This window comes from Sander lucioperca, chromosome 16, assembly GCF_008315115.2.
Source record: "Sander lucioperca isolate FBNREF2018 chromosome 16, SLUC_FBN_1.2, whole genome shotgun sequence".
Lineage (NCBI taxonomy): Eukaryota > Metazoa > Chordata > Actinopteri > Perciformes > Percidae > Sander > Sander lucioperca.
In genome coordinates this window covers 27,766,882-27,790,341 of record NC_050188.1, presented here as the reverse complement: position 1 = coordinate 27,790,341, position 23,460 = coordinate 27,766,882, and the positions used below count along the sequence as shown (strand labels likewise).

General features: G+C 40.8%; 2 protein-coding genes across 2 annotated transcripts; one reads left to right on the top strand and one right to left on the bottom strand.

The window, feature by feature from the left end:
* Positions 1-376: 376 nt before the first annotated feature.
* Positions 377-22,592, bottom strand: LOC116035797. The gene is made up of 13 exons (XM_035992868.1): positions 22,516-22,592; positions 21,316-21,717; positions 19,574-21,182; positions 9,103-9,366; positions 8,015-8,449; positions 7,305-7,568; positions 6,940-7,194; positions 6,598-6,846; positions 6,235-6,492; positions 2,466-2,762; positions 2,120-2,374; positions 1,341-1,421; positions 377-1,207 (listed from the first exon to the last, which is right to left on the bottom strand). Exons 2-13 carry the CDS (start codon positions 21,668-21,670, stop codon positions 1,141-1,143), a joined length of 4,389 nt encoding a protein of 1,462 aa, XP_035848761.1. The 5' UTR covers positions 21,671-21,717; positions 22,516-22,592; the 3' UTR covers positions 377-1,140.
* Positions 11,724-14,510, top strand: LOC118493311. Its single transcript, XM_035992872.1, has 2 exons — positions 11,724-14,103; positions 14,218-14,510. The coding sequence occupies exons 1-2, from the start codon at positions 11,745-11,747 to the stop codon at positions 14,220-14,222; spliced, it is 2,364 nt and encodes a 787-aa protein (XP_035848765.1). The 5' UTR covers positions 11,724-11,744; the 3' UTR covers positions 14,223-14,510.
* Positions 22,593-23,460: the final 868 nt, after the last annotated feature.

Sequence of the window (23,460 nt, the reverse complement as noted above, 5' to 3'; positions counted from 1 at the left end):
CTGGCCGTACGATGTGTATGACGTCATTGACATTTTGAAAGGCTTTTTAGAACAAAAAGGCCACTTTAAAAAAATCTAACACCCAGCAGTGTGTATTTTCTTATCCTCCCCTTTCAAATGCAACATTCAAATTACTTGACAAAAAATTATATCCTGAGAAAAGTGGATTTTGAGGGGTATAGCTCCATAGACCTCCATTCATTCTGCACTCGCCCGTGAGCGCCCTCATATGGAACCAGAGTGGAACTGCAGCCAGTTCAGAAGCCAGGAAGTTTCCAGAGAGTGGAAGTTCTCCCCTTATTAGACTCATATTCACATTTTAAGATAATTCTCCTGAGATCTTAACGTGTTATCACAAATGACAAAAACATCATTATAAAGTACAAAAATTAGTTTTGAATCATGATCCCAACAGAAAAATCTTAGGATGTCAATCATAAATAAAAGTATCGTTCCTCCAGAACCAGAGATAAATCATGATGTCCAGATTATTATCAAACACTGCCGGCTGCTCTCGGCCTTCACAGAAACGGACGTCAAACACAGTATTAGTACGGGCAATGCAGTCATATTTTCATTTACTGTAATGAATAAACAATATTAAAAACAGGTTTAAAAAACAGGAGCATAAAAATACAAAGTTTAGGAGAAGGCTTTCTGAAAAAGAAATGTGTTCATGCCCTCCCTGAAGGAGTCGGTGTTTGGTGGTCTGGGAGGAACTCCACAGAAGAGGAGCGGCCGAGCAGAAGAAGGGCTTTGTTTCTGGAGCGGAGGTTAGGTCAGGAGGTGTGTGGTGTGAGTAGTTCTCTGAGGTAGGGAGGGGCGTTTCCATGGATGGGTGAGCAGTGAGATTTTGTACTTGATCCTGAACGAGACAGGAAGCCAGTGGAGAGAGTGAAGGATGGGTGTGATGTGGTCCTATTTTCGTACCTTCATTAGGATCCTAGCGGCGCTGTTCTGGATATTGAAGTTCTTGAAGGCTCTAGCTAGAAGTCCTGGGGAGGAGAACCTTACAGTAGTCCCGCCTTGAGGAGGCAAAAGTGTTTTTCTGCATCTGACAAACAGAGTGTGAGACGGAGTTTGGCAATGTTCCTGATAGAAGGAGATCTTCCACAGACCACCACCACACTGACGACTGCTTCACCACATCTCAAACCGCTTGTCTTCCTTAAAGGATGTTCTGTCCACAATGTTGTTCCCGAAGAGTCTAGAAAAACACCAAACAGAGAGAGCAGACGTTATTCACACAGAATAATATGTGGAGCGGTTCATTTAACTGATCTGAAGTTATTCATTTTGTCTTAATTTAATGAATGGGACACTAATTCAAAAATGCTCACCGCACAGTGTCAGTGGAGGGGTTGATGGACAGTCGGAGTAACATGTCAGTTGAAGCATCAGTGATGTTATTGTGACTCAGACTGTAACATGCACACAAACACAAACGGTGACACAGAGCTACATTTATTACTGTATATTATGCTGCTGACGGACATTTTCCACTTTAAACAAATCACCAAAGCCCATATCTATTGATAATCAGGATAGATTGTGTCGTGCCAACAGAATTATTATGAGTTCTCTGTTTTTATAGCTCATCTTCAGCCAGACTGATGCTTTCTGAAGGAATTTACAGTAAAATAAATGAAATCTACTCACTTTAGATACAGACAGGAGAAAATAAGTACAGTATGTTTGTTTTTTATGTTTGTACTGCAGCTTTCTGTAGACAGCTCTATATCTCTATACAGATATATGTTGTCTTCTAAAATAAGTTTGTCCACATCATTTACACAGTGACGGGAACTTCAGTCCCTCCTGAAATGTAAATGCAACATCATCTGCCCTTGAAAGCACATTAGGGGGAATCTATAATAAATGTATGGTGCTCTAAGATATATACAGGTTAATTCAGTTTTGTCTGTAGGATTATTTTCTCCAGAAAGCCATCTTGCTGTCCTCTCGGCTCATTAAACTGAGCAGCTGCTCTTTTTGAACCTCTCACAGACTTTACCTGTTGCTGTAATATATATTTTATAAATTAACACCTCCACCTCAGTTAGAGCTGACTGCATTATAAACACTGTTGCACACATGAACACATTTGTAGTTGACTCACTCCAAGACTTGTGCGCTGAGTGTGAGCAGCAGCTGGTCAGTGAGTCCACAGTGACTCAGGTCCAGCTCTGTCAGCTCTTCACTGAAGTCCAGCATCAGGGCCAGAGCTCCACAGGCCCTCTGATCCAGTGTGCTGTGACTGAGGTCAAGCTGTCCATCCAGGGCAGTACGGAGGGACACTGCCCGTCTCACTGACTCCCTCTCACTGTTCACAGGAACCAGGGAGACCAGCCGGAGGAGGACAGCTTTACTGGCTCTGAGCAGTAGAAACAGAGCAGAGTGTTAGGATGCAGAAACATGAACAAAACATTCTCCTCTGCTTTCAGACTTTCTGGGATCTTTCCCACCTGAGACGGACTCTGTGCAGGACAGGAAACAGCAGGTCCAGGCCGCTGTCCTCCAGCTCACAGTCCTGCAGGATGAGCTGTGTGTCTCTGCTGCTGTGTGTCAGGATGGTGGAGACGGCCCTGCAGTCCTCAGCAGTCAGACTGAAAGAGTCACTCTGATGATCCATCTCCACACTGGAGCAGCAGGACAGATCCAGCCTGTGCTGCACAGTCCTGAGCAGGCCGGCTGCTGCCCCCTGCTGGGCCTCAGAGGCAGCGCAGCAGTGGACCAACCTCAGCAGCTGATTCCTGTCAACACTGAGAGGAAATTAAACAAATCACAGAACCATATAAATTAGCTTCATTGATCAGATACTAGAATGATCTGCTGCTTCACATGCATTAGAAAACAAAAGACAAATTAAAGGATAATTATGTTTCTTTACAACTTATTATCGTAGTTTTGTCCTTTATTTCCGTCAGTATTAATAACATAAAGCCTATAATGTTAATAGAAAAGATCGGGACTGAAAAGTGCTCCCATTGACCAAGAAACAGATCAGATCGGTTGGAAACAAACCTCCAGGTTAGACAAACTAATTCAAGAGAAAACAAAAGTAAACAGTAAAATGATGTCACTACCTGATGTGAGTCGAGTGCAGATGTGAGTTGCGCATGCTCAGATTTAAATGGTTTACGGCATAACACCAAGGGATCCGGATCCGGCAAACTTTGTAGCTATCTATGATTGTTTGATTGCTAACGTTAGCTCAAAACGCCATTCAAGTGACAGCCTTTGTTGTGTTTGATTGCTAACTTGTAGCCAGCAGTGAACTTCGTTATGTAGGTCCATTTTTATTGTATTGACATTACAGAAGTCTCTCGTTAGCAGGTTCTTGTAGGCTACTTCAGCCTCTAGCGAGGATCCCAAACAAACACAGTAGTAGTTTTCTCACCAAGAATAACCTGGCAAACGTTCTATCTGTATAACTTGAACAAGCCTCACAAGTCGTGCTTTGCGAAGCTCCAACACCTGTCGCAAAGTGACGCCATCGCAACTCACATCTGCACTCGACTCACCTCGGGTAGTGACAATGACCCAAACTGTCAGGTGGAAACATCCTTCACAGTTTTAAGAAACACTTCCTGCTTCAACTCTGTCCCACTGTTCTGAGTGGAGTTGTGCATGCACAGTTTTCCTGTGCAGGGAGAGATTATCAGACATTTCAAGGCTCACATTCAGTGTGTGCTTTAAATTATCTGTTGGCTTGTTTCCAACCTGTGTGATTGCTCGTGTTTCTTGACCCGTCAGACTTCTTTTCAGCCCCGAGCTCACAGATCTCAGCTGTTAACTTGGTGAGTAAAATGTGAATATTACTGATAGAATGATGGGAAAAAACTACTACTAAAGACAATAATAAACCCATATTATCTTATAATTAATTACCTTGTAATGTCTTGTATATAGTGCTGCAGCTATCGATTATTTTAGTAATCGAGTATTCTACCGATTATTTCATCGATTAATCAAGTAATCGGATAAGAAATACTTTTGCTTTACAGTAAACAGCAATAGCAAATATACAAAAGAGGTTTCCTTTTTTCGAAAAAGCAACCTTTTTTATTGTCTAAATTGCATACAATAACAGGGATAGATGCTAATATTTTTAAGCACAGGCTGCATGGGCCACCAAGCCCCTTGGCAAAAGTACATTTTTGGTGGCCCAAATGTAAAAACATTTCGCCCCCTTCTTGCCTCTGGCTCTTTGTACTAGATATGCAAAAGAGCTGTTCGCTAAGTCAAGGGAAATGTGACGGTACAAAGCTTACAGCAGGGCTATTCAACCACACTGTTCAGGGGAACACATTTTAAGAAGGCTAATACTGCGTGAGGTGACTGGCATGGTCCGGTGACGTCATTCAAGCATGTTAAGTAGTAATCATGAGGTTAATCCAGGGGGGAGGGGCTGGTTTGTAAGTTTACAGAAATTTGTCAAAATTTCAAGATTAGTAGCAAACTAATAAACAGTTAGCAGCATGTTTACAGCTTAAAATGATCCCAAACTTTCTGTCGTTTTCTCTTGCCTGTCTCTTCTCTTATGCTCATTTTCAGGTTCATAATTGTATTTTAAGGTTGTACCAGAATAGGTTTACATGGTTTAATTTTCAAAAAACACCATATTTTTGTTGTACTGCACCGCTCTCTCTCACTGCTGCAGATCCTCTTTTCAGCTGGTCTCTGTTTTAGCTACAGAGTGAGACCTCTTTTCTTCTTCTTCTTCTGTACTATCTTTGATTGCACTGCACATGCGCAGTAGCTCAGATGTAGATCATGTCAGCTAGCTATGTGGAAGAAGGTGCTCTGGTCAGATGAAACCAAAATCAAACTTTTTGGCAACAATGCAAAACGTTATGTTTGGCGTAAAAGCAACACAGCTCATCACCCTGAACACACCATCCCCACTGTCAAACATGGTGGTGGCAGCATCATGGTTTGGGCCTGCTTTTCTTCAGCAGGGAAGATGGTTCAAATTGATGGGAAGATGGATGGAGCCAAATACAGGACCATTCTGGAAGAAAACCTGATGGAGTCTGCAAAAGACCTGAGACTGGGACGGAGATTTGTCTTCCAACAAGACAATGATCCAAAACATAAAGCAAAATCTACAATGGAATGGTTCACAAATAAACATATCCAGGTGTTAGAATGGCCAAGTCAAAGTCCAGACCTGAATCCAATCGAGAATCTGTGGAAAGAACTGAAAACTGCTGTTCACAAACACTCTCCATCCAACCTCACTGAGCTCCAGCTGTTTTGCAAGGAGGAATGGGCAAAAATTTCAGTCTCTCGATGTGCAAAACTGATAGAGACATACCCCAAACGACTTACAGCTGTAATCGCAGCAAAAGGTGGCGCTACAAAGTATTAACTTAAGGGGGCTGAATAATTTTGCACGCCCAATTTTTCAGTTTTTTATTTGTTAAAAAAGTTTGAAATATCCAATAAATTTCGTTCCACTTCATGATTGTGTCCCACTTGTTGTTGATTCTTCACAAAAAATTACATTTTTATATCTTTATGTTTGAAGCCTGAAATGTGGCAAAAGGTCGAAAAGTTCAATCAGCTAATGGTTGCGGTTAGCCTGCTCGTTTCGGCTTGTGACGTAGAAAGCCGTGCAGATTTTGACCAGCTCACCCAGAGACTGAAGGCAGGACACATTTAGAAACTGTATCTCACTCTAAACAGCATGGGTGGATTTTTTTCAAAGTTTGTATGTGTGTGGAAGCACCAGAGACACAACATAACACCCCAAATCCCAGAAAAAGTGATTTTTTCATAATCTGGGCACTTTAACCCCTCACTATTTTCGCTGTCTTCCTTCATTTTGTAATCTGCGCCGTCAGTCTTGTGTCAGCGTCAGCCTGCTGTGCGCTAGTAATAATCATCCGTGTGGAAACACAGTGAGCCGTACGTTAGTTACATTGATTAAACGAAGCTTCGAGGCAAAGAATTTTGTGTCGAGGATTTTTAGTAATGAAATTATTCAAGTTACTCGAAGAATCATTTCAGCCCTACTTGAATATATTTTCTATTGGTGTAAGAGCCATTTTGGTTTACATTGTTTGTTTGTTTGGAACCTCCGACCGCTTGGAGCAGGAGTTCTCAAGAAATAACTGGACTCAGGTGTTGATGATGGGGAGAAGCAACAGTTTTTTTGAACGTGCGGCAAAGGAATGTTATGTTTTTGTTTGTCTGTGAGTGGTAAATAGACGAGCACTAATGTCTGACCTGAGATGAGAGACTTTGTCCAGCATAAAGAGGATGGACTTTATTTCCCTTGCTGGTATAAAGGTCCACGTCAGGTTCAGTTTAACTCGGTCACTGTGTCTGAGGGTGAAGAGCAGAGCAGCAAAGTCCTCCGAGTCCATCTCTCTGCAGGTCAGGTTGATGACATCATCCAATGACCTCAGTAAACTGGGTATAACGGGACTGGCTCGAGCTTTATAGATCTCTCTGATGGCGGTCAACACAAAGCTGGGACTGGGTCTGAAAGCATAAAGTGTATTCACCAGGACACTTTGTTTAGTGAAAACAAGCCACAACAACACATGGAAATGATTAAATATGATAAAACCTAAAAAACTTGCTGACCTTTTGAACACAATCCTGTCCAGAAAGGGAAGCAGACGTGTGACGCTCTCCTGTAAGAAGCGGTTCTTCCTCATGTTCACAGTGATGGTGTGAGCTGACGACTGCAGCAGCAGATAGTGAAGGAGCTCCCAGCTCAGACAGCAGGACGTCAGCTCTCCACCAACCTTCCTCAAGAAGGAACCGGTGAAGGCCTCATCCTGGATTTCATGGAGGAGGGAGAGTAGCGGCTGCAAAATCTTCTCACTCAGTCTGCAGATTAAAATGTTAGAAAAGTAGATTATTAATACATTTATCCTTTTTAATTATCAGTGTGTGTTTATGAGGCTCAGGAAAGACTTGTACTTGATTGTTAGAGGACCATCATGAAGCAGCAGAGGAATGAGACCCTGAGCAAGAACACAGAACTCCGTCAGGTCTAACCGTCTGACTGTCCAGTATCTCAGCAGGGAAGCCAAACTACTGACAACCTTCCACAACACTCTCTCTGATGGTTGGGCTGTCTGAGAGGAGAGAGAAAGCTCGTCGATAGTCAGCTGACAGGCCACTGTCCCTCTTCTGACCCATCGACACATTAACAAGGCCATGTCAATGGAAAGCCTGAAAACAAAAGAGAGGAAGTTTAAAAAAAAAAATGGTCACCACTAACTGAACATTAAAACTGGAGAAGATGGTTAGAAGAAAAAAAACGTAATAATATAAATGCATACTTCAGACTGTGAAGTTGTGTTGTACGTCTAAAGAGGAGGGAGGCTCCTCTGGCAGACATCTTTCTTGGTGTGAGGATGAGATTTACGTCAGAGCCACAAAGTCTGACAACTGTCCCCACAGACCGGCAGGTTTTCCTGCGTAACTCTCCTGTTAACAGCAGGCTGAAGCCCAGCAGCTGCAGCACAGAGGCCAACTGCTCGGCCTCCTCTCTGGATCTGACAGAGATCAATGAACACACTCTCTGGAAGAACTCGGGATCACAGCTGAAACACAACAACATGGAGGAAGTGAGAACACAGCAAAGACAAAACAAAAAAGAATACATAACAAACCATGTTATGGACCATGAATTCCTACAGGAAGAATTAAATACACAGTACCTGAGCTGTGAGATATATTTTCATTTCTGTATGATGTGTTTTTATTTCCTGTATAAGAAAGTATTAGCAGGACTGTGTTGTTGTCTCAGAGCTACATTGTTCTTATTATTATTCATATCATCTCATTATTCTCATAAAGACAGAAGACTGTGATACTAAATAATTACTGAACTGAGAAATTGAATTCATCTGTTTCTACATTATGTTCATTTGTAAATGGCCGTCAATTACCATTTAAAACCCAGGTGATTATTAAGATAGATTTTAACAAACCTCTTCTTAAAGAAGCAACATATTATTATTAAATAGACAGTATTTGTCTGACTTACCTGAGCTGTGAGATATAAGGCAGACACTGTAGGAAACTCCTCACTTCACTCTCTTCATCTGAGCAGCCTCTCAGCTCCACTTGTTTCTTCTCTGATTGGAGTTTCAGCACTTCCAGGAGGATGGAGCTCTTTCTCTCTGAGAGGTTTATGGTCCAGACTGCAGGAGCTGACTGGAAAAGTGGCCTGAGTTTTGGAATGACAACCGAAAACCCTTCACTCTTGACATGTTGATAAAAATCAAGAAGGATGTTATGTAGGTCCGTGCTAACAGAAAACAATGAGATGAGCATATTCACTACATTGTGAAAGTGTTCTCCTTCGTGAATTGCAGCTTTCAGGCATAAATCCAGTAACAGCTGCTTTTCTTCTCTCTCCAGTGTCCCGTGGCTTTGCTCCTGGTTCTGAGATCCTGGACCTCTGTAGGTCTTCCTGAAGCTGCATGATAACAAACAGATGCATCAAACAGTGAATGTACTGTACACGTTAGATTTAAACCTATACAGTTGCAAACAAATACATTGTTGACATTGTGCTGATGTCAGATATGACGTACAATTGCAATATATATTATTCTTCATCTCCAGCAGAATTTGAGAAAGAGTGTACAATAGAAAGTGAAACCATCTGGGTAGAAATACAAGAGATCAAAGTTCAGATTCATAAGACACAATATGGCCTGTCTGATTCTGAAAAGTTCAATTATTAACTTTATTAGTAGTTTATAATTCCTGACTCACTGTACTACACCTCCTACACCTGATTACTGCAAAGCCATGCAAACTCTGCTAGTTTCCAACTTTATCCCCCCCAAAACAGACCCCATTCCCCCCAGAAGCAACCCAAATTTGAGTTTTGGGGGTCTCGAAAAAATATGAATGATACAAGAAATAGATAAAAGTTCACTTTTCTCTCTTATTTCTGCTGTGTTTCAAGGTTGATTATCCACCTTAATGCTGATGCTACAGGTTAGCATCAATGAAGACTTCACCACCAAAAAAGAAGGATTTTCATTCAACATTGAAGGTTTTAAAAAAGGATCAAACTTAGGGGATGTGGAATCAGCATCACACAAAAACAAAGCTACATACCTGAATGAGCTGATGTAAGGCAAAGCCTCAAAGAGAGACTCACACAGACTCTGGCAGACAGGAGTTTTCCTTTCCCAGTGGAGGCAGACATTAACCTTCATAGTAATCTTCTGCACGACTTTGACTGCTCTTTCATACAGCTGTCTTTTACCCTCAACTGGGAGGTGCAGCCGATTTCCATCAAGACCAAGTAAGCTGATAGGGTCCATCTGCCCTTCACTGAGAAGAAAAATCCTCCAAAGCTGCTCTGGCAGAGGGTCACACCTATAATTTAAAGAATAATCAGAAATAATTTCTTCATTATAAGTAGCAGACTAGGGAAACAGTAAAGTATCATAACATGGCTTCAGAGGAAAGCTACAGCAGAAGTACCATACTTTATTTTTTTTCTGAATATTTCCCATCCATTTTTTACACCTACGTATCCTTCAGGGTTGATTTTACTTTGTCCTCTTCATTAAATGTTATTAATAAAATCAGTGCTGCACTCAAAAAAATGATTCAAGCCCTTCTTAGAGGTGACACATTTAAATATAATTTGCTTTATTTAAATATATCTATTTAAGATCATATGTATACACATTTAAGTGGTTTAACTAAAAATGTATTAATAGCTCCACCTAAGAGATTGATTTACGTTAGATCGCCAAAAAAAAGTGTCATACGGGACCGCCCTTTGCGCATGTGCGAGACAGCGAGCCCTTTGCGCATGTGCAAAACAGCGCGCTCTTTCAATTTCCGCCCATCTCTTCATCCTCCGGCTGCAACGCGAAGGTAACGTTTGGAGGACGCTGCAAAATAAAAGGAGAAAATCCACTACTTGGTAAGTGTTCGTTTTCTGTAGTAGATTAGAAAGTATCTAACTGTCAAATAACGTTAATTTCGTATTACTGACCGAAATGTGTGGAACAGTTAAGCGAGCCGAATTTCACTCTTCAAAGTTGAAGGGAGTTGGTGGCTAGCTAGGTAGTGCTAATTTTAGACTTTTAATGTTACTGTTTATTGACATATAGCGTTAGAGGCCACACATTGACTGCTTTGGTTAAGCTATTTGTTGCTCTTCGTCGCCGCAATATTGGACCGGGCAAAACTGGCCTGTAGACAAAAGTAAAAGGGAGTGTGTGTGTGTGTGTGTGTGTGTGTGTGTGTGTGTGTGTGTGTGTGTGTGTGTGTGTGTGTGTGTGTGTGTGTGTGTGTGTGTGTGTCCAATATGGCGGCGTCAAGCAGCCACGGACTGAAGCGGTCAATGCCACGTAACGTTAGTTTAATGTCTATGGCTCCTACGTGTGATTATGCATTTAGGCTGTAGGTATACTAGTTATGGTAGCCTGCCGAGCCCGGGCTGCACACTGGGCAGCTGCGTATTTTCTGGCGTGTCATTTACGGCGGCAACGAAAGTGTGCGTCATAGGGGTTTGTGGCTCGGCAGGTGCAGTTAAGTGGCTCGCCTACAGTTGATCCGGTGTCTGTGTCTTAACTCTAGTGTTGACTTCGGGTCACACTGACAAGTTTTCAATGTTTGTTTTATATCAGAACATATGGGACGTAGAAATAAGCGCTGAAAATGTGTAGAAGAAAAATTTAACAATTTGAAACGTTGGAAAAAGCAGAAACAAACTGTGAAAAACGTATTTTTTTTTCAAGGTTGACGGGAAGACAACACAAGGGTTAAGTTTCCTATGGGGAGAGCGGTGAGGAAGCGCTACCCTTTGTGTCGCACACCGTTTAGAACTGCCGCCAAGCGCTGCGCTTAAAATTCAAATTATTTCAACTTTGACCTTGTTGGTGCTGACCTTTTTTAAAGGCGCAATGATAAGCTTGCTCTGCACTTTGCCTCTGTGCTGATGGGCAGGCGGTTGGAGCAGAAGAAAAGTGTAGCTGTGAAATTGTCAGTCTGTCAGTCGGCTTACATTTACAGTTGTATTATTTAACAATTTCTGCTACATTTTGGCATTCCACAATATTGAGTCTTAACAGTTGATTCTATTTTTATTATTAAATTCTCAGATTCCATCTGAGTTTTCTGCATCACAGAAATCATAGGACCATATTGTAGGTTGAAGTATAGCACCTATGAACTGTGTTTGACTATAATTAATAATTACTTTTATTTGGATACATTGCCTGAGTATTTTCTCCATTGCTCACACCTCTAATGTATGTATCTTATCTTTTGCAGTTTACGTTGTAAAGCAGCTTGTGGCAACCTCCTAGGGATGGTAAGTAAAAGACTACTTTCTCAATGCTAGCACAAGCTGATTTGCATCATTGTAATTTGTTCAATGTGGTATGTGCTAATTCTCTTTATTCTCCTTTTTAGGATTATGAATGTGGCAGTGCAAAGAATGCAGTTTGGAATTAGCTAGCAGGTATTTGTTGTTGCAACATTTTAGGCAGGCTCATTGGCACTTTAGGGGCAGTTATCGCTATCCATGTCCATACACAGATTGCCCCTGTACCTTTAATACATGGAGTAAGCTATTAAATCACACATACAAAAGTCATGGAAAACATCAATTTCCAAACCCAGTAGAAGGGTCTACATTCCAGTGTCATGTGTGTTCATGCAGAGAACTAGCAACTGAAAGAGCTTTTTTCCAGCACATAAATGGACATCTCAGGCATGATGAAACGGTTCCTTGTATGTTTGTAGGATGCACATTTAAAACTAATGTTTATAGTACATTCAACACACACAAAAACAGGAAACATAACCAACATTCATTGAAAGATTTTAAAGCCAATGTCATCAGTACAAGTCAGTTGCGTCAATCAATCAATTGTGCAGATGGGCCTACAGAGTCTGTGGATGCAGATAATGAAAATGAAACATTAAGTTGTGGTGATGCTGCAGAATTGTACAGGCCAAATTGTATTGATGAGAAAATTGGTTGCATTTTATTGAAGTTGGAAAATATTGTACACATTCCAAAGGCGGTTATTGATGAGGTTCTTTCTGAACTTCACTACATTTTAAGTACAGCATCTTTGCCTGTCACAAAATCTATTGTTTCTGATGTATTCCAGAGTCATAAATTACAAGTTGAAGAGTCAGTAGTGGATGAGGTTTCCACTGTTCTATGCAAATCCAATCCATTGGGCATAGCTATTGCAAAGGATGGCCCTCTTGCTACTGCGTATAAACGTGCACAGTACTATACCTCTCATTTTGGTGTTTTAGAGCCAATTGAGCACATATTAGATGCCCAGAGGAATAGGACATTTCAATACATCCCTATATTACAATCTTTGCAGCATTTGCTCGCTCATAAAGCTGTCCTTGAACACCTTAAAACTCAACAAAACCAGCTATTATCTGTTCACCAAGAGTACAGAACCATAAGAGATGGTGAGTACTATAAACAAAATCATTTTCTGTCGGCTGAAGGTTTGAGAATAGCAGTCAATCTTTATGTGGATGATTTTGAGATTTGTAACCCTCTCGGGACATCTCGAAAGAAACACAAACTCTGTGGTGTCTACTGGGTTTTAGGTAATTTGCCACCAGGTTCCCATTCAACACTAACCTCAATCTATTTGGCTGTTCTATGCAAATCAGATGATGTCAAGGCCTATGGCTATGAAAAAGTTTTAGAGCCTCTCTTGCAAGATTTGGGTACATTAGAACAGCATGGTGTCTTTATTTCTCAGCTTGGTCAGTTTGTCAAAGGTACTGTTCAGTGTGTAAGCGCTGACAATCTTGGAGCCCATGGAATAGGTGGATTTGTTGAGAGTTTTTCTGGTGGGTCCATATGCAGGTTTTGTACTGGAGACAAATCGGAGTTTCAGACTAAAGATGTCAAATCAGGTGCTTTCAAACTCAGAACCCGAGACCTCCATGATGTTCATGTCCAGTCTGCTCAGAAAAATGCAACTATTTGCTGTGGTGTCAAAAAACAGTGTGTTTTAACAGACCACCTTTCCCATTTTCATGTAAGCACTGGCTATCCTCCCGATATTGTGCACGACCTCTTTGAGGGTGTTGTTCCAGTCGAACTAGCACGCTGTATCAGTTTATTGATTTCCAAAAAATACTTCACTCTTGAGGGCCTTAACAAATTGATCCAGACATTTCCATACAAATGGGGGGACAAAACCAATCGCCCCCATCCAGTATCACGCTTTTTCAAAACTAGCAACACTATAGGTGGCAACGCACATGAAAATTGGGCCTTGCTCAGATTTCTTCCCTTGCTGATTGGACACATTTTGCCAGAAGGTGAGCCAGCATGGCAGGTAATTATAGATCTTAAGGACATAGTTGAGTTGATTGTGGCTCCTGTTCATACAGAGGAGACTGTTGCATATCTTGAGGCCAGAATCTATGATCACAGACAGCGCTATATTGAACTCTTTCCACACATTAAGCTCCTACCAAAACATCACTATTTGGAGCACTATCCACAAATGATTCGTTGCTTTGGACCTCTAATTGCTCTGTGGACTATGAGATTTGAGGCTAAACATAGCTTCTTCAAGCAGGTCGCACGTCATACGAATTGCTTTAAGAATATAACTCGTTCACTAGCTATTAAACACCAGTTCATGCTTGCTTACCACACACATTCTTCCAGTCTCAAGAAGTCACCATTAGAGGTCACAGATGTCTCAATCATGCCTGTTGATGTCCTTAGTGAAGGAGTAGTGTCTGCTCTGAACCAGAGATACCCAGATGTGACTGAAGTTCATATAGCAAAAAATGTGTCTTGCAGTGGTATACATTACAGCGAGGGGATGCTTATTGTAAACGGATCTGTAGCTGGACTGCCTAAATTTAATAAGATCATTCAATTGTGTGTTCTGAAGGAGAAGTTGTGTTTTCTAGTGAAAGATGTATGTGCTTGGTATAGGGAGCATTATGGGGGTTTTGAGCTGTCTGCATCACCCACTAGAGAGGTTGCCCTAATTGAACTTGAGGACTTGGTGGACCCTTATCCCCTTGTGGAATACATGGTTCGGGGTTTGCGTATGGTAATGTTGAAAAGATTCATCATCGTTAAAGGTTAGTGTCATTGTTAAACCCAAATAGTATGAGCTCAGACTTACATAATTTTTTATTTTATTATTGTTACACCATGCTGTTATTGTTTCTTGTCCTCCCTTTTTCCTCCTCTAGATTAAAGGTGTTGCAAAATGGCAAGTCCGGCTGTCCTGCGGATCATTTTTGGTGACGCGTCTGACTCTAGAAAACTGCACCTTCCTTCTGGAATTCCGGCATCAGTGGAAGAGCTACATGTGCTAATAAAGACATTTTTTCAATTGAAAGAGGAGTTCCGGATGCAATACATGGATTCTGATTTTAATGAGTTCATGAACCTAACTTCAGTTTTTGACATTCAAAACAAAAGCACACTGAAAATAATCTGTAATCCTATCTTGTCACCTGTGGAGCCCTGCATCACTTTGTACACAGTAGACTCTTTTGTGAGACCTCGGCTACCACTTGCTCAGAGCCTGAAACCCCTGTTTCGTCAATAGCCTCATCCTGCAGTGACGATACACTGTACACATCAACACCGCATTCATCCCCAGAAACTCAGCCCTCACAATTGGCCTCCTGGCCAAAGATTTTTGTAGTCCCAAAATTCACCTATGAGGCTGAATTTGAACTACAACAGAAAAACACAGAGTTTGAGACCAATGGAGCATACTTCAACCCTGGCCCAAAACTGAAGGGGGTCATCCTTGATGGCCTTGCGCAAGAAATGATGAAATACACAAAGTATCCAAAAGACTATCAGTGTGAAGAGGTTGCAGCAGCTTTGATAAGGGCCCATCCTTGTCTGGGGCAGCTGGGATCCAAGACAGGATTTTGGGGATGGAAACAGTCGCTTAAGTATAAAATGCAAAACTATCGTACGAAACTTGGCCGCCTTGGACATCCTGAAATCCGTGTGAACTCTTTGAAACACAAACGAGAAGGCCAAGGCAAAGCTGCAGCCAACATCAAGAAGCCTAGAAAGGCTGAAGTTAACTATATTCCTCTGCACCCAAAAGGCGAGACCACAGAAAGCTTGGAGAACGAGAGAATTGCTTTATTGTCAGAACTGAAAAAGCGTGACAATGAAGTGGTGATAAAAGAAAAAATGGGAAAAACTTTCTCCCACAGACGACTAGAGATTGTGGAGCAGAGGCCCCTGATAGAAGATTTCATAAACAGGTGGCCTGCCTTATTCCAGGAGAGTGAAGTAAGTAAATGTGTACATGTTTGTATGAGTTGATATTTTTTATTGTCCATTTTAACTTTCTGCACAATTGTATTTTGACATTACTAGGGCTAAAGATTTACATAGTCAAATCAGAATTGTCAAATCTGGCCTTTACTCGACTGATCGTTGAATCGTGTGTGTGTATAATATTGAGAAGCTGCAGTCTCTATTCACTAGTCACTGTACATTTACAGCTGAACTGAGGCTTATTGTTAACCATTTTCTCTCTGCTCACCTGCCATTCACCAGTCTTGTGCTGAGTTGTGAATGTCAGCTGACAATTGCATTCACGTCGCGGTTCCTCGCGGGTCTATTCTAAATAGACTAGGATTTAATAATCTTTGTTTATCAATGGTGATAAATGATTGAAACATCACGCAAGATGCATGCAGCCATGCACAACTCAGCACAACACCGGTGCTGCTGGTGTGCTGTCTTTTTTTTTTTCTCTTCTACCACACACATACACATGCAGGCTACGCCCACACATGCAGACTGTACTATGTAAAATCAGACATTAAGCTCCCCCATAGAGCCAAATGGTGGTAATTATAACCAATTTTAAAAAATGGCTGCATTTTGTTTATTTTTCAGGTAAATGCAGAGTTTATGCGGATCACCACCAAGCCACTGCAGTCAAAGTTCATGTCACAGCTGGACCATTTCTCAGACAAGCTGATGCAGATCTTCAAGAGCAAAGGAGGAGTGAAGGGGCAGAAGATTAAGGAAGTCCTGTCTATCATAAATGTGGTTAGTTGAAATGCATATAACGTACCTTTTTTTTTGTTTGGGGTGTTTATTGTAAGGTTTTCTTCTCCATAGCTGCTTATTTAAACACATTTTTATAAAGTGCCTACTTGTATAGTGCTTTTATCCAAATACTATGTTTTTTCATTTGGTTCACCCACTCACACCAATGGCTACGTAAAACATGCAAGACAACTACAAACTTGCTTGTTGGGGGCATTTAGGGGTTAGGCGTCCTGTTTAGACTGAAATGACTCAGACCTCAGATTTTTAGACAACCTGCTCCTTCCCTGTGCCATCAGAACAACCACATTTGGCTAAATTGTGTAATTTTTTCACCCCTGCTTCAGTGTGACAACATCAACACCAGGAGGGAGTGTATCCTGAGAGGCCTCGTCATCTACCTCAATGAAGATCCAGACACCTTCTTCAAAGAATATCTGGTAAATTCATCACAATGTGTTTGTCATGTAGTGTTGAACAGTTAGTCCCTCGTACTTCTCCCACCGTGCACTTTATTTATAATGACAAAGCCCTATGGTGCACCATTCCAACCCACAATATCTTAGGTGATGGGAAATGCACTGAAATTTGATATACAAGCAGTTAGTGGGGTTTTTTTTTTCTTTGAGAACTGTGCATCAAGTCCACTTAAGTTTCATTTCTAAATTATTGTCACTTCCCCCAATTGTGTGTGTTTCTAGATGTATATTTGTATTTTTTTTGTCTGTCTCCATCACCTGTGGAGCCCTGCATCACTGTCTGTCCCTTTATTTCTCTGTCCATCTTTATTAAACACTTGCGGTGTTTTCTGTGTTTGTGGTGTTCAGGCACTGGCGACTGAGGATGCAGAAAGGGACCTAGCAACCACAGTCATGGGGATTTACGTGATCCGAAGAGATGGGGATCAGGAGCCTGAGGACGTTGGAGTTGTGATTGAAGGCATCAAAGTCCTGAGCAACTTGGGCACTGTTATCATGGGCTTTGTCATGCTTTTTGGGCTCATTTATGCCCTTGATTTGAGTTTTCCAGACCACCTCAAATACACCTTCGAGTTTTTCCAGAAGATCATAATGAATTTGGATGGGCACAAGCTGAATGCAAAGATACAACAGCTGAAAATCAAGTTGTTTACATAAGAGAACAAAACCATGTGACAATCTACCTTGATGGAGGGTTTAAGACTGAGATTACTTGGGCTTGGACAAGTGTTTACACCCAGAAATCTTGCCCATTTCACCTCCATCATAATTTCTTGACTCTACCTCCTCAGTGCCATTCATCTCTACTTATTTGATTTCATTACTCGAGATGGATTGAAATTGATCTAAAAACAGCTCAACACACTGTATTTTACTTTGATTGTAAGTGGTCAGAACTTTTTTTTTTTTTTCAAATGTTGCAAGTGACATTTCTGTGAAGTTATTTTTTAAATGACTTCCTTGCTGTTTTTTTTCTCTTTTGCTAGTCTTGTGGGCCACAATACTGGTTTCTGTTACCAGCTATAATAACACACCAACCACCAAGGCTCTTTACAATTTAAATGAACGGTAGTGGGGAATTTTGTATTTGTCATAGCCTATTGGTTGTAGATGCCAATTGCAGATTTTTTTCTTTTCCTTTTATGTAATGGTAGTTCAAGGCAAGCAACTACAATATACTTATCCAATACAGAGTTTTTGCAGTGCATTCTATCCAGCTATAGCAGGAGTGTCAAACTCAACTTCACTAAGGGCCACACTGGAAAATGAGAATTGCATTAAGGGCCAACATGTATAGTTTATTGACATGCTTTTATTAAATCGAAAGTCAAATATTTTTGACTATTGCTGCATATAGCTTTCTTAATTACAGTTTGGTCGACATTAAGCCCTAAAAAGTCAGCAACAAAGTTCCTTAGCCATCATAGAGTTCAGCAAAAGAATGATTACATTTTTTACAGCAACCTGTTTCACAGCCTGAATATGAGAACTCTGCATCTGGGAATTTTTGAGTGTGTCAAAGTCGGCAAATCTGCCAAATTCTGCTTTGAGTGTCCCGTAATTACAGTTTGAAAACAGTTCTGTCTTTTTGGTTTGGTGCACATCTAGGTGGGCCAAAATTGATTGTAAACCTAAATTGATATGCAGGGCCGGACCAAAACTTGCGTGGTCCAGGATTTGGCCCAACGGCCTTGAGTTTGACACGTGTAAGCTATAGTGTCTTTGAGATTTGGGATAGCTGGGCATTCATTTTGTACCAGTATACTGTTAATTCAAGTTCATATACTCGTTTTATCTAGTAAAAAAGTTAATGTTTATTGTTTAAAGATGCCCTCCAGACATTTAGTATTAAGATGCATACAATTCTGCTTGGAACAATAATTTCTCTTTTTTTTTTTTTTTTAATGCAGAAAAAGTATACTTTTCGCATGTAAATCCTTGAAGGGGGAATTTACTCCTACCTCATTAGAATTTCCAGAATCTATGAATTTGCACATTTAAGTTTTCCATGTCCAGTGGTGCAGTAACATGCACATGTTATTGCGTGCATGTTACATGCATGCAGTACTGAACACCCATGTTCAGTGTCTGTGCACTTTACAGCTTCAAGTTTCTACATCACATTAATATTAATTGAATATTGAAGAAGAAGATCAGACTTGAATTCCAAATTAGTTGTGATATCACAAATCATGCCAGTAGGCCTGCCCCATAAAACTGGATTTTCACTGAGCTTGGAGAAAATTGCCACTTTCAGCAGAGTGTGAAAACGGCCTTTTACGTCTCAAACTCTGCACGTACATGTTTGAGATTCACTGTGTAGAATAATGTAGATTAGATGGCACTTCAGTGATCCCCATCGTGGAAGTTCACATATCGCAGCTATGTTTCGTGAGCTGTAGTAATATGTGAATGTCCCCTGTGGGGATCAATAAAGTTCATTCTATTTTATATCATTCAGCACAGTGAAGCTCAAATATCCAACAGAAGGAACAAGAAGAAAAACATATTTTTGAGTGGAGGGGCTCTAAGTAAAAGATGTTCAAATCTTAATGTATTTCAATAAAAAAGTGTCAACCAGGTTTGTTTCATGTGTATGTTAATGGGGGATCAAATTAAAAATTAATTTATATATTTCCTTTCCAATAATTATGTACGTTTGAGTTGGACAAATGTAAATCAATTTCATTTAGCTAATGTAATCATTTCATTTCAGCTGAATTTGATAAAAATGTATTAGGCTAACTCAATGACATACTGTTGTATCTATTTGATAACAATAATTAAGGCTCACTCATTTATGTTATGTAGTATCTATTTGATATAAATGAGTTAGGCTAACTGATTTACATTTTGTTGAATGGATATACTTAGTTTGAGTTGGGGCTACATATATTTATTGGATGGAAATCCTGCCCACAACTTAATTGAGTTCATCCAATGAGTTATTTTTTTGAGTGTGGTTACACATTAAAAAGACCAAATTATTTCTACTTAATTAGATATGTTGTAACCTAAGCATGCTTAGTCATACCATTGGACATTTTCAAGGCATCCAAATAGTCGTGTCATTCCTTGTTCTGACACCGTGACGTCCTCAAGGTTCAGGGATATTTTCCTCTCCTTTGACTGAGTGAGCACATAAGCCACAGCACAGCAAGGGTAAGGATCAAGACTCTCTCCACTGAGATCAAGATGGTAGCCCAGTTTGTCCAGAAGGTGGGAGCATGCTTCAGGACACTGGGACTCATACAAACATTGGCAGAAGAAGAGTATGTCCCCATCAAGCCCACTGTTGAAAAATGTGGTTATCATTTCCTTGAAGAACCAGTTAGATGTATTCTTGAGCTCCTGAGCTGGAATCAGACAATTCATCAAACTGGGGCTCTTCTCGTTCAACAATCTACACATGAAAGGGATCAGATGTTTCATGTGTTTCTTCTCCTCAGTGAGGCATTGCTGAAAAACTTCCTTGATTTTTTCTGGATTCTTCAAGAGCCACAGAGCTGCAAAAAACTCCTGCATTGTGTAATGGAGAAATGCATATGTGGCTTTTGTCTCAGTGTGGGCGACTTCAATAAAAAGTGCTTTCAGAAAGCAAAGGACACAGCCGTCTTCACAGGGACGTTCTGTCAAGTTCACAGTTTTTCCTTCAGTTGCATGAAAAGCAGCCTCAGCCAAAGACAGTATTTCCTTACTCTTGTTGTTGATGAAGCAATTGAGATTTCTTTTTGAAATGTTGTTGCTGTTCATTTGAAGGCAAAAACGAACGATATTGATGTAGATTTCAGTAATGGTGCATGGCTGTGGAGAGTCTTCTGGTGTCTCAGATGAAAAGCAGACAGCCACCATCAGTGCATACATTGGGACATGGCACAGAGTTAACAACTCCACGTTGCTCATAACCTTCTGTTCTTCACCGAGCATTGCAGATAAGTATGTTTTTATAGTCAGCTCACTAAAGCCTTTCACTTCCACTCTGAGGTGGTCCTCAAAAGCAAACTCTTCCTCATCATCCTGTCTGCAAGTCACGATGACTTTAGCATCAGGTAGTAGGTCCTTCTCTACAAGTCTCTTTACCACTGATGAAGACGGATCTGGAACTCCATCAAAGATGAGTGTAACATTGTCAGAGTTCTGCTTAATGTCTTGTAAGACCTCTTCTTTGCCTTCATCTGGTTCACTGAACACACTGAAGAGAAGATCCTCCAAGCTCGTGTCCTTCCTGATGTCGGATGTTTCTCTCATGTCAAAGTAAAACATGTAATCGAGCACATCGTTGTCTCTTTGTGCCCAGAGTTTTAACATTTCATGAGCGAGTGCTGTCTTTCCAATTCCAGGTTTACCAACCAGGAGTATGTTTTGACGTGTTTTCAGCAGGTCACTGGGGGAAATGTCTGCTTTGACCTCAGGGATGTATGTCCGTAGCTTTTTCTTGCGACTCATCTTGCTTTTCTTGTTCTTTGACTTCTTTATTTTAGATGGAGAAACACTTCCTTGTGTGTCTAATACAAGTGACATATACGACAGATCAGGCTTGTTGTTTCCTTTAAACTGATTTTTGTTTGCCATCCAAAACTTATCTGATATTTTTTGTGCTTTCGACTTCAACTTTTCCTGATATCTGTGGCACGGCCTTGAACCTAAAACATAAATAAATAAGCCATCAATTAACTGATGTGCCCTTACATTAATAATAGACACACAGCCACATTAAAGTGCATTAGATAGATAAAATAAATAATAAGGATCAATCTGAATTCTGCTTTAAAATACCTTGTAGGTAGTTTGTATCCATTTGTGGGTCTTCCTTGAAAGGAAAGCAGCTAATCCAGTAGTGCAGGTCAGGATCTAATGTCCTCTTCCTTGTCATGTAAATAATTCTGAGGAACTCATAGCAGGCTGCTTCCCCCTTTTTCATGACCGAGTCCAGTATTTTTCTGGTCTTATTGTAGTCAGTTTTCTCTGCTTGCTCTATTTCACAGACCTCCTCATCACTTAAAACTTTTTTCTTATCCGAGTTCTCCTGACTCAAGTTCTCCAGAATCACTGAAAGATTCTTTAATTTTCCCACAAGGCGGGATCTGTGATTCTTGACATAATCTGAGGCAGACTGTGTTGTAGAAGCCATGTGCTCTTACTTCTGTATATTCTGCACACAGACCCACCTTCAATGATCTGGAGAACAAAATACAAGGCTCAATAACATGTGAATCACAACAATTATTCTGCTTGTGATGTACTAGCTATTAAAACTATAAAACTATATTTATATTGTCTGCAGAACAAGAAAAAAGAGCCTGTCTGTACCCACAATGAAGTCTGTCAGTGGGTGACTACTAACTATTCAATATAGCATCTTAAAGGACAATTCTGGCGTGCAACGTGGAATTCCCATACTGTCTGTGGAGATTCCACGTTGCACGGCGTTCGACTAGTCATGACTGGTTTTCAAGATGTCTACCGCAAGTAAACATGAACGCGACTGTCTTTACAATCTATCTTTTTAATAAACTATCTGTACACTTACAATGTTGTCAATGCTTCGGTTCACATTTAGGGACCCTAATTATGCTAACGTTAAAGTGTGGTGATGTTTCGAGCCTTTTTAGTGGTATTAAATAGCGATTTAATTTGAGTGTCCCCATGCCCTACATGCTAGCACTGTAAGCTAACCAGCGGTCCGCGGTAGCCCCGTTAAAGCTCCAAACTCATTCGATTAGCATGAAAACATGTCCCAGAGAGCGACAGAGTAGGTACACAACAGTTAATAACCCCTAGGTTCGTTTTGCGCCGGAATTGTCCTTTAACTAAAGACACAGGTTAGTTTAGTGAGGCACATTAAATTGCATAATTTTATCAATCAATCCAAAAAACAATGCAAAACAAAGAAGAGAGACAGAAAAAAAGCAGTAATTATTTACTACATTGTACACAGACACGTGCAGACTGGATATCAGAGAGAGAGACACTTACACAGAGGCCTCAAAGTCTCTGATGATAGACTCCATCAGCTGTTCAGTGCCTTCGGGAACGGACTTTCCTGATGACAAGAACAATATATATTTATATCAAGTAATCAAATAAGTGTCACGCTTGTGACTTTGTGTTTCCTGTTTTCTGTTTTCCCGCCTGTCTGATTGTTCTGCCCCGCCCTGATGTGTTCCACCTGTTGTATCACCTGTCCCTTGTTAGTCCTTGTTACCTCTTGTATTTAGTCTCTGTCTTTCCCTTGTCTGTTGTCAGATCATTGTATGTTGTTTGGAGTGTCTGTGTGTCATCTACCCTGTTGGTCTCGGTATTCCTGATGTTTTGCCTGTTCCTGTTTTGGATTCTGCCTGTTTCTGTTTTTTGTTGGAATTTTGCCTGCTGTTCCAGGACACCTTTTGTTCATTGGATTTCATTTTAATAAATCCTTCAGATTACTCTTGTTTTCTGCCATCTTGCATTTGGGTCCTACATCCTCTGAAACTCCTGACAGAATGATCTGACCACATTGGACCCAGCAAAGAGGCTTATTTTCCGGTGGGTTCCCAGTTTTTGTTTTTTCTGTCCTACTGTTTTGCCGCTCCAAACCGATCTGGACATGGAGCCTGCACACGCTATGTCAGAAGAACTATGTGACTTACTTTTTGACCTAGTTGAGCTGAAGACCTTGTGGAAGGAGGCTACCAGTGAGTACCTTAAGGAGTCAATTTTGTTGGAAGCTTGTGAGAAGGTGTCAAAGAAACCCTGGCTTAATGACTCTATTCCTGCATGGGCTAAACGTTTTCTTTCCACTCCAACTCCTCCACCTGCAAATGAGTTGTGTTTGTCTACGCCTGTTAGCTCCACCAAGGCTTCTCAAGTTTTCGGTCTACTCCAGTGCCAGCTAGCACCCACTAGCCTGCCTGCTTTTTGGCCTGCTAGCAGTGTGGCTAC

Coding starts and splice junctions, on each gene's coding strand:
- LOC118493311 (XM_035992872.1), top strand. CDS start 11,745: ATGTTTGTAGGATGCACATTTAAAACTAATGTTTATAGTACATTCAAC.
- LOC116035797 (XM_035992868.1), bottom strand. CDS start 21,670: ATGGCTTCTACAACACAGTCTGCCTCAGATTATGTCAAGAATCACAGA. Junction 21,183..21,315: donor GGATACAAACTACCTACAAG/GTATTTTAAAGC, acceptor TTTATGTTTTAG/GTTCAAGGCCGTGCCACAGA. Junction 1,422..2,119: donor CTCAGCGCACAAGTCTTGGA/GTGAGTCAACTA, acceptor TGCATGTTACAG/TCTGAGTCACAATAACATCA.